This window comes from Hemiscyllium ocellatum, chromosome 45 (genome assembly GCF_020745735.1).
Source record: "Hemiscyllium ocellatum isolate sHemOce1 chromosome 45, sHemOce1.pat.X.cur, whole genome shotgun sequence".
In the NCBI taxonomy this organism is placed as follows: domain Eukaryota; kingdom Metazoa; phylum Chordata; class Chondrichthyes; order Orectolobiformes; family Hemiscylliidae; genus Hemiscyllium; species Hemiscyllium ocellatum.
The window spans coordinates 13,385,925-13,406,905 of record NC_083445.1 but is presented as its reverse complement, the minus strand read 5'-3'; the positions used below and the strand labels follow the sequence as shown (position 1 = coordinate 13,406,905).

General features: G+C 42.0%; 1 protein-coding gene across 6 annotated transcripts in view; it reads left to right on the top strand.

The window, feature by feature from the left end:
* smarca4a (SWI/SNF related, matrix associated, actin dependent regulator of chromatin, subfamily a, member 4a) overlaps positions 1–20,981 on the top strand; it is a 105,218-nt gene that overhangs the window by 19,884 nt on the left and 64,353 nt on the right. For 5 of the 6 annotated variants that reach the window (XM_060855256.1, XM_060855255.1, XM_060855254.1 and 2 more), the window contains exons 2-5: positions 6,468–6,725; positions 15,522–15,654; positions 17,104–17,478; positions 19,212–19,310. In XM_060855256.1, coding sequence (XP_060711239.1) covers positions 6,504–6,725; positions 15,522–15,654; positions 17,104–17,478; positions 19,212–19,310 — 829 coding nt within the window. In that variant the 5' untranslated portion in view covers positions 6,468–6,503. The remainder of the gene's footprint in view (positions 1–6,467; positions 6,726–15,521; positions 15,655–17,103; positions 17,479–19,211; positions 19,311–20,981) is intronic. The other variant, XM_060855257.1, reaches the window with a different exon arrangement.

The following is a 20,981-nucleotide window of genomic DNA, read 5'->3' as shown; positions in this document are numbered from 1 at the left end:
GGATCACTTAGTAAAAATATATGGGTTGAAATAAGAAAGGAATGATTACCTTGATGGATTTGTGCTATAGGACCCCCAATAGTCAGAACGAAATCGAGAAGCAAATATGTACAGAGATCTCGAATATATGTAAGAACAAAACGTTTGTAATAGTAGGGGATTTTAATTTTCTAAACATTGACTGGGATTGCCATCATGTTAAAGATCTGCATGGTGAAGAATTGTTAAGTATGTTCAAGAAGATTTTCTTTTTCAATATGTAAATGCTTCACTAGAGAAGTAACAAAACTTGACCTTCTCTTGGGAAATAAGGCAGGGCAAGTGACTGTCGGAAAACACTTTGGGACTAGTGATCGTAATGCTATTGGTTTAAAAGTAGTTATGGAAAAGGATAGGTCTTCCATAAATGTTGAAGTTCTTAATTGGAGGAAGGAAAATTTTAAGGGTATGAAACAAGAACTTTCAAAAGTTGATTGGAGTAGACTGTTCACAAGTAAAGGGACACCCGACAAGTGGGAAGCCTTCAGAAGTGTGAGAACAAGATTTCAGAGGCATTATGTTCCTGTTAGAGTGAAAGGCAAGGCTGGTAAGATTAGGGAACAATGGATGAATGAAAACATTGAAGTTCCAGTCAACAATAAGAAAGAATCATATATTAGATATAGAAAACTAGAATTAATTGAATCTCTTGAAGACTATAAACAGTGAAGGGACGTTCTTAAGAAGGATATCAGGAAAGAAAAGAGGGGATATAAGATAGCCTTGGCAGACAACGTTAAAGATAATCCAAAACTATTCTACAAATTGTAAAGAGCAAGAAACCAACTAGAAAGAGGGTAGGTCCCCCTAAGATCAATGAGGTTGTCTTTGTGTTGAACCTCAGGAGATGAGAGAGATATTAAATAAATACTTAGTGTCACTTTTTACAGTGGGAAAAAAATGGAAGCTGGAGACCTCAGGGAAATAAATATTGATATTTTAAAAAACAGTTCACATTACAGAAGAGGAAGTGCTGGAAGTCTTAGAAAGAATAAAAGTGGATAAATCTCCAGGACCTTATCTGGTGTATCCCAGGACATTGTGGTAAGTTAGGGAAGCAATTCCAGGGCCCCTAGTAGAAATATTCATAATATCTATAAACAGGGGTGAAATACCAGAAACTGAAGGATGGCTAATGTTATGTCATTGTTTAAAAAAAGGCTGTGAAGAGAAGCCTGGAAACTATAAACCTGTGAGTCGGACATTGGTGGTGGGTAAGTTGTTAGAGATGATTCTGAAAGATAGGATTTACATACATTTGGAGAAGCGAAGAATGATTAGCAATAGTCAGCATGGTTTTGTGTGAGGAAAATCGTGTCTCACAATCTTGATTGAGAATTTTCATGAAATAACCAAAAAGATCAATGAAGACAAGTAATAGATATTGTTTACTTGGACTTTAGTAAAGCCTTTGACAAGGTTCTGCATGGTAGACTAATTAGTAAAGTTCAATCACATGGGATTCAGGGTGAGCTTACAAATTAGATACAAAATTGACTTATAATAGGAGACAGAGGGTGATGGAGGGTTGTTTTTCGAACTGGAGGCCTGTGACCAGCAGTATTCCATACTGGATCCACTTTTGTTTGTCAGTTATATAAATGATTTGGATAACAATATAGGAGGCATGGTTACTAAGTTTGCAGATGACAGCAAAATTGGTGGTTGTGGATAGTGAAGAAGGTTATCCAAGATTATAAGGAGACCTCAATCAATTGGGTCATGGACTGAGGAGTGGCAGATGGAGTTTAATTTGGATAAATGTGAGGCATTGCATTTTGGTAAAACTAAACAAGGACAGGACTTATACAATTAAGAGTAGGGCACTAGATACTGTTGTGGAACAGAGACCATGGGGTTTAGGTACACAAATCTTTGAAGGTAGACAGAGTGGTTAAGAAGGCGTTTAGCGTGTTTGCCTTCTTTGCTCAGACCTTTGAGTACAAGAGTTAGGATGTCATGTAGAGTTGTACAGAATATTGATGAGGCCTTTTCTGGACTACTGTCTGCAGTTCTGGCCACCCTATTATAGGAAGGATATTAAACTGGAGAGGGTTCAGAAAAGATTTACCAAGATGTTGCTGGGAACGGAGGGTTTAAGATATAAAAATGGACTGGAAAGACTGGGACTTTTTTCACTGGAGTTGTAGGAGCTTGACGGGTGACCTTATAGAGGTTTATAAAATCATGATGGGCATAGATAAGGTGATGAAAAGAGTCTTTTCCTTAGAATGAGGGAGTTCAAAACTAGGGGGCATATTTTTAAGGTGAGAGGAGGAGAAAGATTTAAAAAGGACACGAGGAGCAACCTTTTTACACAGAGAATGTTTTTTTGGGGTGAACTGCCAGAGAAAGTGGTGAATGCAGGTATAGTTACAATGTTTAAAAGACATGCATCAGAAAGGTTTGCAAAGGTATGGATCAAGCGCAGGTAGGAGGGACTAGTTTAGTTTGGGAACATGGTTGGCATGGACTGGTAGAACCAAAGGGTCTGTTTCCATGCTTGTATGACACTATGCTGATTTGCTGTCCCTGTTTTGTACCAGCACAGTCCAAATTATCTGACCTCCATCTGACTCTCCTTTGAATATTATTCCCTTTTCTATCCTGAAAAGACATATGTTTAGCTAAAATTTGATTGCCAGATATCCAAAAGTACACACAATTAAGTAATTTTGAAGTGTAGTCACTGTGAGAAACATGTCAGTCACACTATGGCACAGCAATGTAACAATGACCAAATAATCCATTTTTGTGATGTTCATTAAGTAATAAATATTTGCCTGGACACTACAATAAAAATCCTCCTTTTCAACAGATAAGCATAGTCTCTTCTACCTCAGAATTAAAATGAGGCTTTAATTCACACTTTCTCCAAGAAATGGCCCCAACCAATAATGCGGCAGTTCCTCACTACTGCACCAGAATATTTAACCAATTCACCAGAGTTCCTTGAGAAAGCAAGATATGCTGTAGACAGAGGAGCCAGTGAAAGCACTGCACCTAGACCTGCAAAAAACATCTGACAAGGTGCCAAATCAAAGGCTATTGAGGAAATTAAAAACTCATGATGTAAAGGTTAACATATTGACATGGACAGAAGACCAAGCCACCAGCAGGAAATAGAGTTTTCACAAAGAAGTCATGGTTTCAAATTGTTCCCCACCTCCTGAAGGCACTAACTTCTGTTTGGGTATAGCTCATTATGCTTTCCTAACAACAATCATTTTCCTTGATTACAGATTTATGAATGCTCAATGGCCATTCTCACATGACAGCCTAAACAGCAAATGTCCAGAGTATTAGGGTATGGAAGTCATCAAACAAAGTATACCCTCCTATCCTGGAGATTCTGGTGGCACAGAGGTAATGTCCTTGCCACTGGACCAGATGATCCAATTTTCCATAGCACCTGCCCCAGACATATGTTGCAGCATGTCAGAACATATTGAGTAAAATAACTACCCTTCTGTCCTACCATTCACTTACTTGGGAATACTTGGAAATTAGGATATGAAAAGGATTGAAATAAAAGGAAAGATTGGGATGAAAGAGATAAAGTGTAACCAGATCTCCCAGCTAAGACTCTACTAATTTCCCACCTCCCTCTCAACATAAATTCAGCATTATCTTGCTGGATTCCTCACATTACTCAAATTGCTTCTTCAATCCTGACTTGAGACAAACTAGATAATTTGTATGACAGTTGGTTTTATTTTTGCCTGTGTCTTCAGAGAGCATGGTATCACCCCTGGGATTCACAGGCCTGCTCTCCCTTTCATAGCAAATGTCAGTGAAATACAAATGCTGCCTGAAGTGTATTTGCCTGGCAACCCACATGTCAGTTTTAATTCAGGCCAAGCACTGTACAGTTGGCTCCACATCAGCACACACCTAATCTAATCACAGAGTTCTGATCTACCAAATCACTTCCCATTCGCTCCTATTATGTAGAGTTCCACTGCAATAAATCACTTCCCACTCAGGCCCCTATCACATCCTGATCCCAGAACAATGGTTCTCCCCAATTATTGCATGATTTCAACACACTTAGCATAATCAGTACTCTGTCTAATCACACCCGACAGCCACAGAATTAGAATCTAATCTTCCACAGTAATGCATTCTTCTGAGAGCTAATGACTGCATGTATGGTTGAATAATTGAAGTATTGAGAAGGGATGACAATTCTTTTGAAATGCACGTAGTTCCTATTAGATTTAACCATTTAAAACCTATCTCTACCACACTGATCTCCTGTCCCTATTTCTCACACAGTCATCACTTTTTGTTTTATCATGTTGCTGCAATGTAAAGGGACTATTTAGATTGACCTGGTGGTTGACAGTGAGGGTGAAGGTGTTAGGTTACAGATTGGTCAGATGGGCAGATTGGTGGCAAATAGAATTTAACCTGATAAGTGTGAGGTGATGGCATTTTGGAAGAAGTAACAAGTCAAGATTCTTATATTATGTGACAGGCATTTTTACTCTCCAAATTTATTTTGCACAGTGGAATAGCATTGGTCATCCATTCATGGCTGTCAGAGAATCAGACCTTCAAGGGGTACCTGAAATCCATTTATTGGTTTATTAGTTTATTGCCATTAAGCTGTACTGTCAAGCCTGGGTAGAAAACTTTATAGAGCAGTGGGTGACAAATGATGAACAATACTCTACAGACCAAACAAGCCTAGAAATAGAACACAGAAATAACTTATATTTATATAGCAACTTTCACAACTGTAGAACAGCCCAAATAATCTTGCAGCTGATGAGATGATACAGCAATGATAATGTTGCTAGTAATCCTGAGGTGCAGATTTTGCAAAACATTCATTTACATCCCATCGTGGCAGCTGGTAAAAATTAAAATTCAAGGAATTTCAAGGGAAGGAAATCTGCCTCCTGGGCTACATTGTGACTCCAGATTCACACAGTGTCATTGACTCTTAATTAGCCTTTATAAAGGCCAAGCAAGCCATTTTGTTAAAGGACAACACACAACCTCCTCCTTAAGGGCAATTAGGGTTGGGGAATAAATGCTGGTCTTGCCATAACATGTTCAATCTGTGAAAAAAGAAAAGTCATTTTGAAGTGTCATAATTGTTGGGATATAGGATGTATGTCAGCCAACTTGTGTTCTGCAAGCTCCCCAAGTGGCAATGTGACTAGGTCATATTAAGTGATATAATAAAATGCAGAACTGCAAATGCTGGAGATCTGAAACAGAAACAGAAATTGCTGGAGAAGCTCAGCAGGTTTGGCAGCATCTGTGGGGAGAAAGCAGAACTAACCTTTTGAATTGAAAGCGCAGCATGGTGGCTCATTAGTTAGCACTGCTGCCTCACAGTGCCAGGGACCTGGGTTCAATTCCACACTGATGACTGTCTATGTGGAGTTGACGCATTTTTTTTAGATTAGATTAGATTACTTACAGTGTGGAAACAGGCCCTTCGGCCCAACAAGTCCACACCGACCCGCCGAAGTGCAACCCAGCCTGACCCATTCTCCTACATTCACCCCTTCACCTAACACCATGGGCAATTTTAGCATGGCCGATTCACTTAACCTGCACATTTTTGGAGCACCCAGAGGAAACCCACGCAGACACAGGGAGAATGTGCAAACTCCACACAGTCAGTTGCCTGAGGCAGGAATTGAACCGGGTCTCTGGCGCTGTGAAACAGTAGTGCTAACCACTGTGCCGCCCATTTTCCCTGTGTCTGTGTGGGTTTTTTTCTGGGTGCTCTGGTTTTCTCCTACAGTCATGCAGGTCAGGTGAATTGGCCATAGGAACTGCATAGTTACAGGTATAGGATAGGAGACGGTCGAGGTGGGATGCTCTTCAGAGGGTCAGTGTGGACTCAATTGGCCAAATGGCCTGCTTCGACACTGTGGAGATTCTCTGAGTCCAATTGATTGGTTTATTCAATAGTACAGTGCAAAAGGCCATTTGACCCATCAAGTATAAACTTATTTTTTCAGACAGCAACCCATTAGTCTCACAGTCTCTTATCATATCCCTGCCATAATTTTCTGACCAAGTATTTATCCAATTGTATTTTGAAAACTGCAATTGAAGCTCTTTCAATCCATCCACCCTGTTAGGTAGTGCAATCCAAATTCTAACATATGTTCCTTTACAAATGTTTGCATCATGCTGTCTCGGGCTCTTTTGGCAATATCTTCAAAGCCCACAGGTTTAAACTCTCTGGTTATCAACCCAACACCATTCAAAGTTTCTCTTTATTTATTCTATTGAAAGTGTGTGGTTTTTAAAAAATCATTTCTCTGCTCCAATTATGGTTATGACATGGGGAGAACTTCTCTGTGAGAATTCAAAAGCGGAAGCAGACACTTGAACCAAAGCATTGCACACAAAAATGAAGGCAAATGCATTGGGTAATGTGTATCTTTTTATTGAAGGGTGGGCAGCCATTTGTCAAAGAGTGTTGCTGAAAGATGTCAACTCCTGATCCTCCAATGGGAGGCACACCTCGCCCAGGCCCCTCACCAGGACCTGGACCTTCTCCTGGATCAATGCTAGGCCCCAGTCCTGGACCCTCACCCGGCTCTGCACACAGTATGATGGGACCAAGCCCTGGTCCCCCATCTGCCAGTCATTCCATGACTCCACAGGGGCCTGGAGGTTATGCTGCAGAAAGCATTCATCAACTTCATAAGGTAATGTTGTGATAATCTCTTATAATAGAACTATGATGTGTTAGAAAGCAGTCTTTAAGATAAAGAGTTTAGCAGCAAAAGGAAAACATTAATGAGGCTAGACTGTTGATTTGTTTGGCTTGTTAAAGTCATTCCATAGCTGCTGTTCAGAATTTTGTGGAATCAAACAGCAGAGCAGGCTGTTTGACTCAGCATTGTAATGTTCGCTCTTTAATATCTATATCATTAGTGGCACTCCCCTGACTTCACGCAGAACCTGACCTTTCTTTCTTCTGATTCTCTGAGCCACCTCCCTTAATACTATAGTAATGACATTAGAAATAGAAGCAGGAGTAGACTATTTGATCCTTCAAGCTTTCCCCACCATTCAATAAGACCATATCTGATCTGCCTCAGGCTGTCATTTCTCTATCATGTCATCTCCTCACAGCACCCAACTCCTTGAGATTTCATAAACATACCTACCTCCTTTTTAAATACATTAGTGATTCTGGCCTTCCCCGCTCTCTGGGGTAGAACGTTCCAGATATTCACCACCCTCTGGGAGAAGAAATTCCTTCACATCTCAGTTTTAAATGAATGTCCTGTTATTCTTTAACTGTGGCCCCTACTTTGAGATTACCATACATGTGACAATGTTCTCAACATCTACCCTCTCAGCACGCTCAGAATCCTGTATGTTTCAATAAATTCACTACTTATTCTTCAAACTCTCATCAAAAAAAGTTTAAACTGTATGTCAGTTCCTGATAAGTCATGCACTTTGTTCAAAGTAATCAGCTTTTGGACTTTCTCCAGTGTGAATATATCATTTCTTAAACACAGAGAGCGTTTACATTGTCACCAACACCCTATATAGTTGGAATAAGACTTCAGTATTTTTAAACTCCAATTTCCTAACAATAAAGGCAAAATTACATTTGCAGTCTGATTACACTCTGCCCACTTCTCCAAGCCAACGGCACGGTGGCACAGTGGTTAGCACTGCTGCCTCACAGCGCCTGAGACCCGGGTTCATTTCCTGACTCAGGCGACTGACTGACTGTATGGAGTTTGCACGTTCTCCCCGTGTCTGCGTGGGTTTCCTCCGGGTGCTCTGGTTTCCTCCCACAGTCCAAAGATGTGCGGGTCAGGTGAATTGGCCATACTAAATTGCCCGTAGTGTTAGGTAAGGGGTAAATGTAGGGGTATGGGTGGGTTGCGCTTCGGCGGGTCGGTGTGGACTTGTTGGGCCGAAGGGCCTGTTTCCACACTGTAAGTAATCTAATCTAATCATTAGACATTGAATTAAAAGCGGTGTGATCACAGCTGATCTGATAATACTCAACTCCACTGACCTGCCCATACCCTTGATTCCCTTACTAAAAATACGTCTATCTTAACCTAGAATATACTTAACAATCCAGCCTTTACACCCTTCTGCAATAAAGAATTTTACAAATTCACTTCTCACCTCTGTCTTTAAAGGATGTTTCCTTATTCAGATACTAAACTCTCCCATAAAGGGAAACATGGTTGAAGTAAATAATTGACACTGTAGGATCCTTGTGGCACTCCATTAGTGATACCTTTCCAATCTGATAAAGATCTATTAATCCTGAGTGTCTGCCTTCTGGGTGTTAATCAATCCTCAATCTATGCTAATACATTATCTCCAACACTGTGAGCTCCTACCTTGTGCAACAAAATTTATCAAATGCCTTCTGGAAATTCAAATGCATTTCATCTACCAGTTGCCCTTTGTCAATTCTGCATGTTGTTTCCTCAAATAACTCCCAACAAATTTGTCAAACCTGATTTCCATTTCACAAAACCGTGTTAAATTCCATTTGATTGCACTAAGCTTTGAGTGTCCGGCTGTTTTTTCCTTAATAATGGACTACAGCATTTTCCTGACAAGAGATGTTAAATAACTGGCCTAAAGTTTCCAGTTTTCTGTCTGCCTTCCTTCTTGAATGGGGCATAACATTAGCAGTTTTCCAAACCTCTTGAACCTTCCTAGAATCCAACATGGAATATGTCGATCAATACCTCTACTATCTCTGCAGTCATAGAGTCATAGAGATGTACAGCATGGAAACAGACCCTTCGGTCCAACCCATCCATGTCGACCAGGTATCCCAACCCAATCTAGCCAGCACCCGGCCCATCTCCCTCCAAATCCTTCCTATTCATATACCAATCCAAATGCCTCTTAAATGTTGCAAATGTACCAGCCTCCACCACATCCTCTGGCAGCTCATTCCATACACGTACCACCCTCTGCGTGAAAAGGTTGCCCCTTAGGTCTCTTTTATATCTTTACCCTCTCACCCTAAACCTATGCCCTCTAGTTCTGGACTCCCCGACCCCAGGGAAAAGACTTTGTCTATTTATCCTATCCATGCTCCTCATAATTTTGTAAACCTCTAGAAGGTCACCCCTCAGCCTCCGACACTCCAGGGAAAACAGCCCAGCCCGTTCAGCCTCTCCCTGTAGCTCAGATCCTCCAACCCTGGCAACATCCTTGTAAATCTTTTCTGAACCCTTTCAGGTTTCACAACATCCTTTCAATAGGAAGGAGATCAGAATTGCATGCAATATTCCAACAGTGGCCTAACCAATGTCCTGTACAGCCGCAACATGACCTCCCAGCTCCTGTACTCAATACTCTGACCAATAAAGGAAAGCATACCAAACGCCTTCTTCACTATCCTATCTACCTGCGACTCCACTTTCAAGGAGCTATGAACCTGCACTCCAAGGTCTCTTTGTTCAGCAACACTCCCTAGAACCTTACCATTAAGTGTATAAATCCTGCTAAGATTTGCTTTTCCAAAATGCAGCACCTTGCATTTATCTGGATTAAACTCCATCTGCTACTTCTCAGCCCGTTGGCCCATCTGGTCCAGATCCTTTTGTAATCTGAGGTAACCATCTTCACCACCACCCTCTGTCTTCTACCTTTGAGACAGTTCTGTATCCAATGACTAGTTCTCCCTGTATTCCATGAGATCTAACCTTGCTAATCAGTCTCCCATGGGAAACCTTTTCGAACGCCTTACTGAAGTCCATATAGATCACATCTACTGCTCTGCCCTCATCAATCCTCTTTGTTACTTCTTCAAAAAACTCAATCAACTTTGTGAGACATGATTTCCCACGCACAAAACCATGTTGACTATCCCGAATCAGTCCTTGCCTTTCCAAATACATGTACATCCTGTCCCTCAGGATTCCCTCCAACAACTTGCTTACCACTGAGGTCAGGCTCACCAGTCTATAGTTCCCTGGCTTGTCTTTACCACCCTTCTTAAACAGTGGCACCACGTTTGCCAACCTCCAGTCTTCCAGCACCTCACCTGTGACTATCAATGATACAAATATCACAGCAAGAGACCCAGCAGTCACTTCGCTAGCTTCCCACAGAGGTACACCTCATCAGTTCATTTAGTTTAAAACCCTTGAATGCAGACCGTCAGGTCCTGGCTTCTTCTCAAGTTGTCAAGCACTTTGTCTTTCTGATAGAGACTTTTTTTACATTAGTACCTTGCTTATCTGTTATCTTTGGGATGTTTGCAGTCCTCAACCATGAAAACTGATGCAAAATATTGATTTAATTTATCTTATCACTTCCTTGTATCCTATTGTTAATTCCTGAGTTGCATTCTCCAAGGATCCCATACGTACTTTAGCTACTCTTATACACGCACAAAGCTCTTGCTGTTTGTTTTTATATTTCTTGCCAATTTATTTGCATCATCAATTTTCTCCCTCTTTATTAACTTATTGCATATCCATTACTAGTTGCTAAAAAGATTCCCAATCCTCTGTACTACCACTAGTTTTGGTAATTGGATACTCTCCTTGTATTCTATGGCATGTTCACCCTTGTCACCAAGTCCTCCTTTTTGACTGAAACAAATGTTTACTGAGTGCTATGAAATATCTACTGAAATGCTTGTCACGGCTCATCCACTGACATTTTCTTTAGCTGTTTTCCCCAGCCCATTTTTGACAATTCTTCCCTCACATCATGTAATTGTGCTTATTTAAGTTGAGACTTGTGTTGCTTCCCTGAAACATACCATGTTATCATCACTATTCCCAGAGGATCCTAAACAATGAGATCTCTTATTGATACTATCTTATTTCACATTACTAGAATGGCTTAGCTGTGGAGACATTGTTTCCCCTTGTGGGAGAGTCTCAGACCAGAGAGCATAATCTCAAAGTAAGAGATCACTTAGGTGGGACAGAGAAAGAATTTCTTCTCTTGGAAGGTAATAAATCTGTATGTTTTTTTTAACACAGAGATGTGTGGAAGCTGGATCATTAAGTATACTCAGTGCTGAGGTAGACAGCTTTTTAATCAGTGAATGTATCAAGGATACAAGAAAAGGCATGGAAAGTAAAGCTGAGGATTATCAGTCCAGTCATGATCTCATTGAATGGTAAAGCAGATCTGATGGGCAAAATGGCTTACTTCTGCTCCTACATCGTGTGGTCTTATAGAGCTAAAATAATCTGTTCCCAGGTAGGTTCTGCACTCATTGATCTAAGAAACAATCCCTGACGCACTCTATAAATTTGTTCTACATGTTACCTTTATCCATCTGATTTGTCTAATCAATACACAGATTGAAATCACCCATTAACATTTGTAGATCCCTGATTATAAACTTCCATTATTTCCTGATTTATACTTGGTCCTATGATGATGCAACACTTCAGGCCTACAGATGAGTCCCATCCTTGACCTCTTTCCCATGCTATTCCTTATTTCTACCTAAACTGATTCCTCATCACAATGTATTGCATGTATGTCACTATTTACAACTGGACAAATACCTTCTATTATGAACAAAGCTATCCCACTCCCTTTTCTTTTTTGCCTGTTCCTCAGAAACATTGAATACTCTTGAACATTGAGTTTCTAGTCTTGATCATTGTGCAACCACATCCCTGTGACTGCTATGAAGTCATTTTAATTTATTTCAATTTATACCAATCTTGTGTCATGTGCATTCAGATAAAGGGCCTTCAATTTTGACGTTTTACCAGTGCTACTTACTCTGGTTCTAATTTTTTTCTGCATTCTTCTGCTCCTTCCTGTTATGGACTGATTATTGTTCATCTTTTCACTATCCTGCATCTCTGCTCTCTTGTTTCTTTTTGATTTTTTTAAACTTTTGAGACTTATGTTGCTTCCCTCAAACTACCATGTTATCATCACTACTCCCAAAGGATCTTAAACGATGAGATCGCTTATCGATCCTATTTTATTACACATTACGAACATTTTAGGCAGCTTAACAGGGTAGCTGTTAAATTGAACCCTCCCCAACTAAGTAGTTTAATGCCTTGTCTACAGCTTTAGGCAGCAAGAACATTGGTTGTAGTATGATTCAAATGAAGCTGGTCCCAACGAAACAACTCTCCTACCCCAGTACTGGTGCCATTGCTTCATGAATGCACTTACCTCTAATCTTATTTACATTATGCAAGTTTGCATATGGCTCAATTAGTAATCTGAACACTAACACCTTTGAGGTTCTGTTTTTTAAATTTAGCCCCGAGCTGCTCATATTCTCAGAGAATATGTGTCTAGATCCTACCTATTGTCATGGACCACGTTAGTACCAATGTTGGAGGCATGTGCCAAAATTGGGAGAGCTATCTCACAGACTGACAGAGTCGTAAGCACATAATCATAATGATATAGAATATATCTCAAACAGCAGTATTTCCATCCTTAGGTAGGGTATATGCTGTCCCACAAGGACAGAACTGCCAGAGATGGGAACATAGTGATGAACAGTTGGAGGGTGAAGTGCCCTGGGAGTCCATGATATTGAAGTCTTCTTGCATCAGGTCAGACTCAAACAAGGAAACCACTGGCTGATTATCACCTGCTGCACCGCTTTGACTAACTGATCAGACCTTCTCCATGTTGAACACTACTTGGAAGAAACATTGAGTGTGGAAAGGGCACAGGATATGAGTTTGGTGGACAACTTCATTGTTCATCACCCGTAAGGGCTCATTAGTACTAATGCCATCAAGCTAGATTAGCACTGTTCAATAAGAGATGCTAGAAGAGGACATGACAGGTGTACCATCAAGCATAAGTAAAAATGAGGTGTTGACCTGGTGAATTTACAACACAGGATTACTTGTAGACCTAACATTGGATGCACCATGTGTTGACAGGGCTGAGCTATCCCATAGCCAACAGATCCAATCTAAGCATTTTCCCCTTCAAACCACTTACTGTCACTGTTGGGTTCTTCTTCCAAAGTTTCATACACAAGATGCAATTCACACACACCAACTTCTGCAAACAGTTAAAGTTTATTAAAGCTTGTACAAGTTAGGTGATCCCCTTTGACCCTCCCCTCCTTTGCAGGTGTGCGAAGTTGAGTCAAAGTGAGGTCCTGAACAAAGAGAACACATTCCCTTTATACAGGTCAGTTGGTAATGCTCACAGATACTCTGGTCACTCCCCCATAGTCACATGCCACTCATGACAACCCCCAGTCACTCCATCACAGTCACGTTACCCCAGATACAATGGTAGGATGAGATCATCCTTGGAGATAATGTAAATGTAAATGCCCTAATCCTAGGAATTCGTTATGTAAATGATTTTCCTGACTCAGTGGTTCCCCAAGACAATGCAGGTGTGACATACCTAGCTTCAGGGGATAGCTAGAAAGCATCTCTGAATGGAAGAGATTGAATGATTGTTTAATTTGATAATAGGGGGAGTAGTAGCAAATGACTAATAGGACTAGGGGTCATTCGCATTCTTGCATGAATGTCGTCCCCACCCACTTCCAGAATGTTCACTCAGTGTACTTTAACTTTGTAATATTACATTAATGCCCAGAGAGATATTCCTACTTAATCTTTTAACATTACATCACAAATCCTTCATTGATGTTGGGTCAAAATCTAGGAATTCTATCCTTAATGGCATTTGGGTTGACCTAAAGCACATGGACTGCAGTGATTCAAGAAAGCAGCTCCCCACCAGCTCTTAAGGGCATTTAGAGATGAGCAATAAATATTGGTTCAGCCAGCAACACTCACATACAAGTGAGTGAATTTTTAAAAAGGGCTCTGCTGTATCCAGTCATGAATGGTGGAGAACAGTTAAACTACTAACAGGAGGGAGGCCCATCGTGCGTGTGTCCCAGAGATGTTCTCTGATTGGGGAGACAGGACGCCTTGAAGAACATCTCTGGGACGATGCACAAAGCAACCCCACCGCCCTGCGGCCGAACACTTTAAACTCCCCCTCCCACTCCACCAAGGACATGCAAGTCCTGGGCCTCCTCAATCAGCTAACCACCCGACGCCTGGAGGAAGAACACCTCATCTTCCGTCTTGGGACCCTCCAACCACACGGGATTAATGGTGGACTTCACCAGTTTCTTCATTTCCCCTCCCCTCACCTTATCCCAGATCCAACCCTCTAACTCAGCACCGGCCTCATGACCTGGCCTACCTGGCCATCTTCCTTCCCACCTCTCTACTCCACCCTCCTCTCCAACCTATCACCATTAGCCCCACTTTCATCTACTTATCACACTCTCAGCTACCTTCACCCCCCCAGCTCCAAACCCCTCCCATTTATCTCTCTGTCCTCTTGGCTCACAAGCCTTATTCCTGATGGAGGGCTTATACCCGAAATGTTGATTCTTCTGCTCCTCGGATACTACCTGACCCACTGTGCTTTTCCAGCACTACACTCTTGATGCAGCTGCTCCCTCACTGAGGTTGTCTTGCCACCTTCCACAAACTTGTAAGAAGAAGTAAACACAGCAGCAGATTCAGAAAGTGCATCATGGCTGCTGCAGTGGGCCGGGTTGTGAGACCTTGATTTTTGAAGGGTAAAGCTCCGGACCCGTGCACTTTTCTGTTCCTCTTCTGTCACTCTAAAATTGGGAAGAGAGCCTCTTCATGCGTGCTATTGGTGTCACCTACAAGGCATGTACTGCATTTGCAGCCTAAAACTATCCCTCAACATATCAATCTAATATTCCTCATCTCTCTAAGTATCTGATTTGTATCAAATTTCTCTGTAAAGTACTCTGGTACACTCTCTCCTCTATGTAACACTGTAATACACCATACCACTTTATATAGCACTCTGATATACAATGCTTCTCTGCATAATAGTATCTGTACGGATGCCCCTTCAATTATACCACTATCTTTTCTAGTTGTATGGTTCCAATGTCAATTGAAGGGTCAGTTTTTGCTTTTCTTCCTATTTCATTTGCATTAAATAGTTAAGTTCCAGATGCATTCTGCTCCTTAGCACTGTGTAACCCGCTGTCATTGCTGTTTGAAAGGCTGACTTTGACATTTCTGCTGAACCCTGTTCGAATCCATGTGCAGCTAGCAGGCTTCTTTGTGGTAATCAGCAGCAGCAGGATGCCGAAGAGCTGACTCGTAGGAAGTCTGTCAGTTTCACCTTATCTCCTCTTCTCAGCAGCTCTCCTCATGTTAATCCATTATGCTGCATATACTGTGCAGTTCTTGCGAGCCATTTGTAATGCAGAGACCTCCAAGGAACCTGCTACAGTCAGTGCTTGGCTACTCCATTAATCACAGCTAAATCCCCAATCCCTTCCCTGTCCCATCGCGTCCATTTCACTGAGAGCTTTGGTCAACAGAACGCCAGGAAACTGGTGAAGAGCATGACATTAATGGATTGCACATTCACTGGTACAGGCTGTGTATAGTAATTGTAGTTCTCTGCCAGCTGTAAGGGAACAATGCCTCTAACATTTTTTCTCTTTGCAGGCAATGGAATCAATGCATGAAAAGGTGATGCCCGATGACCCACGTTACAGCCAGATGAAATCCATTAGCATGAGGTCAGGAGGACACAGTGGCATGGCACCACCACCTAGCCCCATGGACCAGCATTCTCAAGGTAATAGGCTTTGCTTTAATGGAGAGATTTTTACTTTAATAAAATAAATGAATGGATTGCATTTTTTGTTGCACCTCTACTGACTGCTCCATTTAAAAAATGAATACATTATTTTTCAATTATACAATGGCTACTGCTTGGAGTAAAGGAATTATGGTCCACAGGGACTTGCCCTCCAGATGATTTAACTTCAAGTTGTTTCCTCTGCAAGGAACTCTGCTGCCTCTATCTTAACTTGCTCTGGCCCATTCACACACCATCATCACATTCCTTGCATGTCCCCTCCCCCTCCTGCAATGTCCTTAAAAATCCCAATATTCATCATTCATTATTGTCAGCTATGCCTTCACCGCCGCTCCCTCACCACCCAACGCCTGGAGGAAGAAGGCCTCATCTTCCGCCTTGGAACACTTCAACCCCAGGCCATCAATGTGGACTTCACCAGATTCCTCATTTCCCCTTCCCCCTCCTCACCCAAGCTCCAAACTTCCAGCTTAGCACTGTCCCCATGACTTGTCTTATCTGCCTATCTTCCTTTCCACCTATCCAGTCCACCCTCCTCCCTGACCTATCACCTTCATCTCCTCCCCCACTTACCTATTGTACTCTATGCTACTTTCTCCCCACCCTCACCCTCCTCTCATTTATCTTTCCACCCTACAGGCACTCTGCCTGTATTCCTGATGAAGGGCTTTTGCCCAAAATGTCGATTTTACTGCTCCTGGGATGTTGCCTGAACTGCTGTGCTTTTCCAGCACCACTCTAACCTAAACTCTGGTTTCCAGCATCTGCAGTCATTGTTTTTACCTATGCTTTGAGCTGCACAAGGCATAATTTCCGGAATACCCTGCGTAAATGTCTCTCTCCTCCTTTAAGATGTTCAAATATTTTTGTTAAAAATCATATAACACCAGGTTACAGTCCAACCAGGTTGTGTGATTTTTAACTGTGTACACCCCAGTCCAACACCGGCATCTCCAAATCACAAATACTTTTGGTCATCTTCCCTAACGATTTGTTATCTAATTTTGTTTGGTAAAGCTCTTGTGAAGTGCATTGTGTTATACTTCTGATAGCCAGTGAAGGAAGAAACTAGAGCCAGTCTTTACTTGAAGTAGATTTGTTCTCAGAATGAAACATTAAAGGTATATCTCCTATCTCCACTCAAGTCTTGTGTCAGTAAGTGTCTCTTTGTACGTTTTTGAAATGTTGAGAAGCATAATTGGCAGGATGTGCTCAAGTTATCATTTAATAAAATTTTCTCTGTATTTTATGGTATTCTTACTGTAAAATACACATGATAATATAAATCAAAATCTAATTAATTCTCTCCAACCCTAATCTTTGATACAATTAAAACATTGGGTTGTTTTATGTTTTTAAGGTTTTATTCAAATGCAAGTTGCTCATTTAAGACAAAGTTAATCTGTAATTACTCTTCAATCACAGGTTACCCTTCTCCTCTGGGGTGTACTGAGCATGCCCCAAGTCCAGTACCTGCTAATGGCCCTCCTTCGGTACCCCCTATGTCTTCTGGACTAGGTGGTGTTCCAATGGATGGCGGGGAACCTCAGACACTGGGACAGCAAAACCGTGGACCCTCTCCTTTCAACCAAGGGCAACTGCATCAGCTGCGAGCACAGATCATGGCATACAAGATGCTAGCAAGAGGACAACCCATTCCTGACCACTTGCAGTTGGCTATCCAAGGGAAGAGACCACCACCTGGAATGCAGCAGCAGATATCATCACTACCTCCGCCCTCCACCCCTGGAACTGGAGTAGCTTCAGGCCCAGCTCCTGGGAATTACAACAGGCCGCTTGGTATTCGCCTTTTTTTTACATTGATTGTTAGCAAGTAAACCAAGCTCCATTATAATACTTGCACACCCATATCAGAAAAAGTATAGAAAGGCAGTTAGGTTTCTATCTCAAAACTCACCACTAAAAGTATACCCTTTTAAATAAAGCCCTTTTAAATATGATGAGTTTTGTTAGAATAAAGAAAGATAAGCAGTTTTCATTGGCAGGATGGATGGTAATCAGAAGATGTATATTTGAGATATTTGGAAGGAGGACCAGGAGAAAATGTTATACATTATGATTGATATGTACTACCTGATAGGTGGTGGAATCAGATTCAATAGTAACTGCCAAACCAGAACTGGCTAAGTAATTGATGGGAAAATAGTAGTGCCATGTGGAAAGACCAAAGGGGTCAGGCTCATTGGTTAGCTCTTTCAAACGGCTGGCACAGGCTAACAGGCCAAATGAACCCTTACTAAGGTCCATGCAGGTGAAAGCCTGACCATCCCCATTAACATTACAAACATGACAAGGACTCTTTGTGATATTAAGGAGAATCGATAGGGCAGGTAGAGGGAGAAACCATTTCAGTTGATTTGAAGTCCAGGACTAGGAGATATGGCCTAAAGGTTACAGACAGGAAGCAAGTTAGGGAATTGTTCTACATGCGCTGTCGACTGTCCTCTGATTCAAGAATGATCTTCATCTAATTGAACTGACTGATTCATGACCAGCAGATCTTCGGTATGTGGCAGCTTTCTACAGACAAGAGCAGTTGATGTTGGGTCAGATGTTAATTTTAAATCTTTGATTAAGACAACTCTATGAACCAATGATTTTAAAATAAGCAAAGGAGGTAATGAGAAGAAAGGTCACAAACTGGCCACAATCTCATGGAAGGATGGGCTTAAGAAGCTAAATGGCCTCTTTCTGTTCCTGTCCTGTTTTCCCTTAGTTTATTTTTGATTGTGCTCATGCAGATATTTGTGTAACATTGTGCTTGCTGGGGATAGAACTGAGGTTAACCAGATCCTGGTTGTATATCAACACACATCTGCAAACACGTTGAGTATTCTACGTTATTTACTAAACCGCCCCAGTTCTCACTTATTCCCAACTGTCATCCGCCTGGCTTGCAGTATATATGGATTGTGGCATCATACATTGAGGCACAGGGTTTCTGATCATTGTGATTTGAAGCTTGAGATACTCAGGTATCAGTATACATGGGCAGATAGTGGAGCATCAATGCTTTGGATACTGAGGCACCAGTATATTAGGACACCAGAACTTTGGGATCAGGTTACTAGAGTATCAGTGTATTGCAACAAAATATGCTAGAGAATTGAGTTTTGGAGCATCCACATTTAGGAGCGTGGTACCAAGATTTTCTGTGTTGCAAGTTGCAGAATTAAGTTGTGCAGTTCTGACTGAGGAGGTCCCATGTTCCTCCCTGCACAGGCGAAAAGAGGGAATGTCATCACCAGACAGTTGGCTTACTTTTGTGGATTTAAGGTAGTCTTGGTAGCAGCTGCCTCTATAACCTCAAGTGTGGTCTGAAAGGGACTAATAAGGCAAAAATATGATAAATATCTTGTCAGAGGGAGTTGGGCATATGCAGGACCTAGTAAAAAAAAGTCTTGTTAACACAAGCATGCCATTGTTTGTCATTACTTCCAATACTAAAACCATCCCTGCCTGTGTTGGTCTATCCACGTGACTTTGTCTCTTCCTTTACCCCTTGTTTACAGGTATGGGAGGATCTAACATGATGCCTCCAGGATCTGCTGGTGTCAATCAGGGAATGCAATGTCAACCTCCCGGCGGCCCCTCAAAATCCTGGCCAGAAGGTAATTCTCTATGGTGTTTGGAATTATTGAGAAACCTGGCCAAATGATTGAGACTTGCAGGGCAGGAAGATACTGAGGGTAGAAGTGAAGACCAAATAGAACAGGAAAGAATGGTAGTGTGACCCCAAGATTGTGCCCTAAAAAATGATGGGAGGAAAGGAAGTCTGGGAAAATTTGAGGAGTTCTGCCATTTTTCAGGTCTCACAAACGAATGAGCTCGAGAAGCTGCAATGAGTATCAGGAGCAAGCAAGTGTAAGTTGGGAGAGTTTTGGAGGAACAAGAGTGGAGAGTTCAAAGAAGTGTTTTGAATAAGTTGGATTAGCGGGACAGGTATTATGAACTTAGCTTGAATTCCTAAGCATGAAGGAGATTCAGGGGTAATTTGATCAAGATATTGAAAATATTGAAAGGATTCAGTAGGATAGATACACAGAACTAATTCCTATAGGGAAGAATCTAGAACAAAATACAGCCTTGGAATTCGAGCCTAGGTCATTTGGACAGAAATCAGAAAGCACATATCTCACACTAGAAATGGTAGAAACCCAAAGCTTGGTAGATGCAGGGGGATAGTTAGAACTTGCAAGCTTGAAAATGATAGATTTTTATTTAGTAAGGATATCAAGAAATATGTAGCAATGGTGAGCTGAGGAACAGATCACCTAGATCCATTTGAATTCCAGGGGAGGCTCCCGGGACTGACTGCCCTCTCTTGTTCCTGTATAAGCACTTACTAAGGAGTGTATTGCTTTATAATTGATCAGAATTTTGAACTAGGATGAGGAGCCAGAACTAGAGGTGACTGCCGACGTGACATTGGCTGCCTCAATTTCTCCATCCCTTCCCCACTCCAACCTCACTCCACTCTCTCCACACTAAACCCCGTTTCATTGTCAAGCCCCACTGACAAGGTGGGGCAGTGGTTGTCTGGAGGATGAACATCATAGTCCCCCAGCCTCGCACTGCCCAGTTTGACCTGCTCCCCAAGATCCAAAAGCCCAGTTACCCTGGCCGATCCATTGTCTCCGCATGCTCCTGCCCCACCAAACTTATTTCTTCCTATCTCGATTCAATCCTCTCCCCCTTGGTCCAGACCCTTCCCACTTACATCCGTGACACTACCCAATTCCCACCTCTTCAGTAACTTCCAGTTCCCCGGCCCCCAGCGCTTTACCTTCACTATGGGCGTGCAGTCCTTATACACGTCCATACCTCACAAGGATCGTCCTCAGACTCTTCCTCTCCAACAGACCCATCCAGTCCCCCTCTACCACTATCCTCCTTCACCTTGCCGAATTAGTCCTCACCCTTAGTAACTTTTCCTTTAACTCTTCCCATTTCCTCCAAATCCAAATCCAGAGGGTGGTAATGGGCCCTAGTTATGCCTGCCTCTTTGTCAGCTATGTCGACTATTCCCTCTTCAGTTGCAAATGTGTTGCTGGTCAAAGCACAGCAGGTTAGGCAGCATCTCAGGAATAGAGAATTCGACGTTTCGAGCATAAGCCCTTCATCAGGAATAAGAGAGAGAGAGCCAAGCCGGCTGAGATAAAAGGTAGGGAGGAGGGACTAGGGGGAGGGGCGATGGAGGTGGGATAGGTGGAAGGAGGTCAAGGTGAGGGTGATCGGCCGGTGTGGGGTGGGGGCGGAGAGGTCAGGAAGAGGATTGCAGG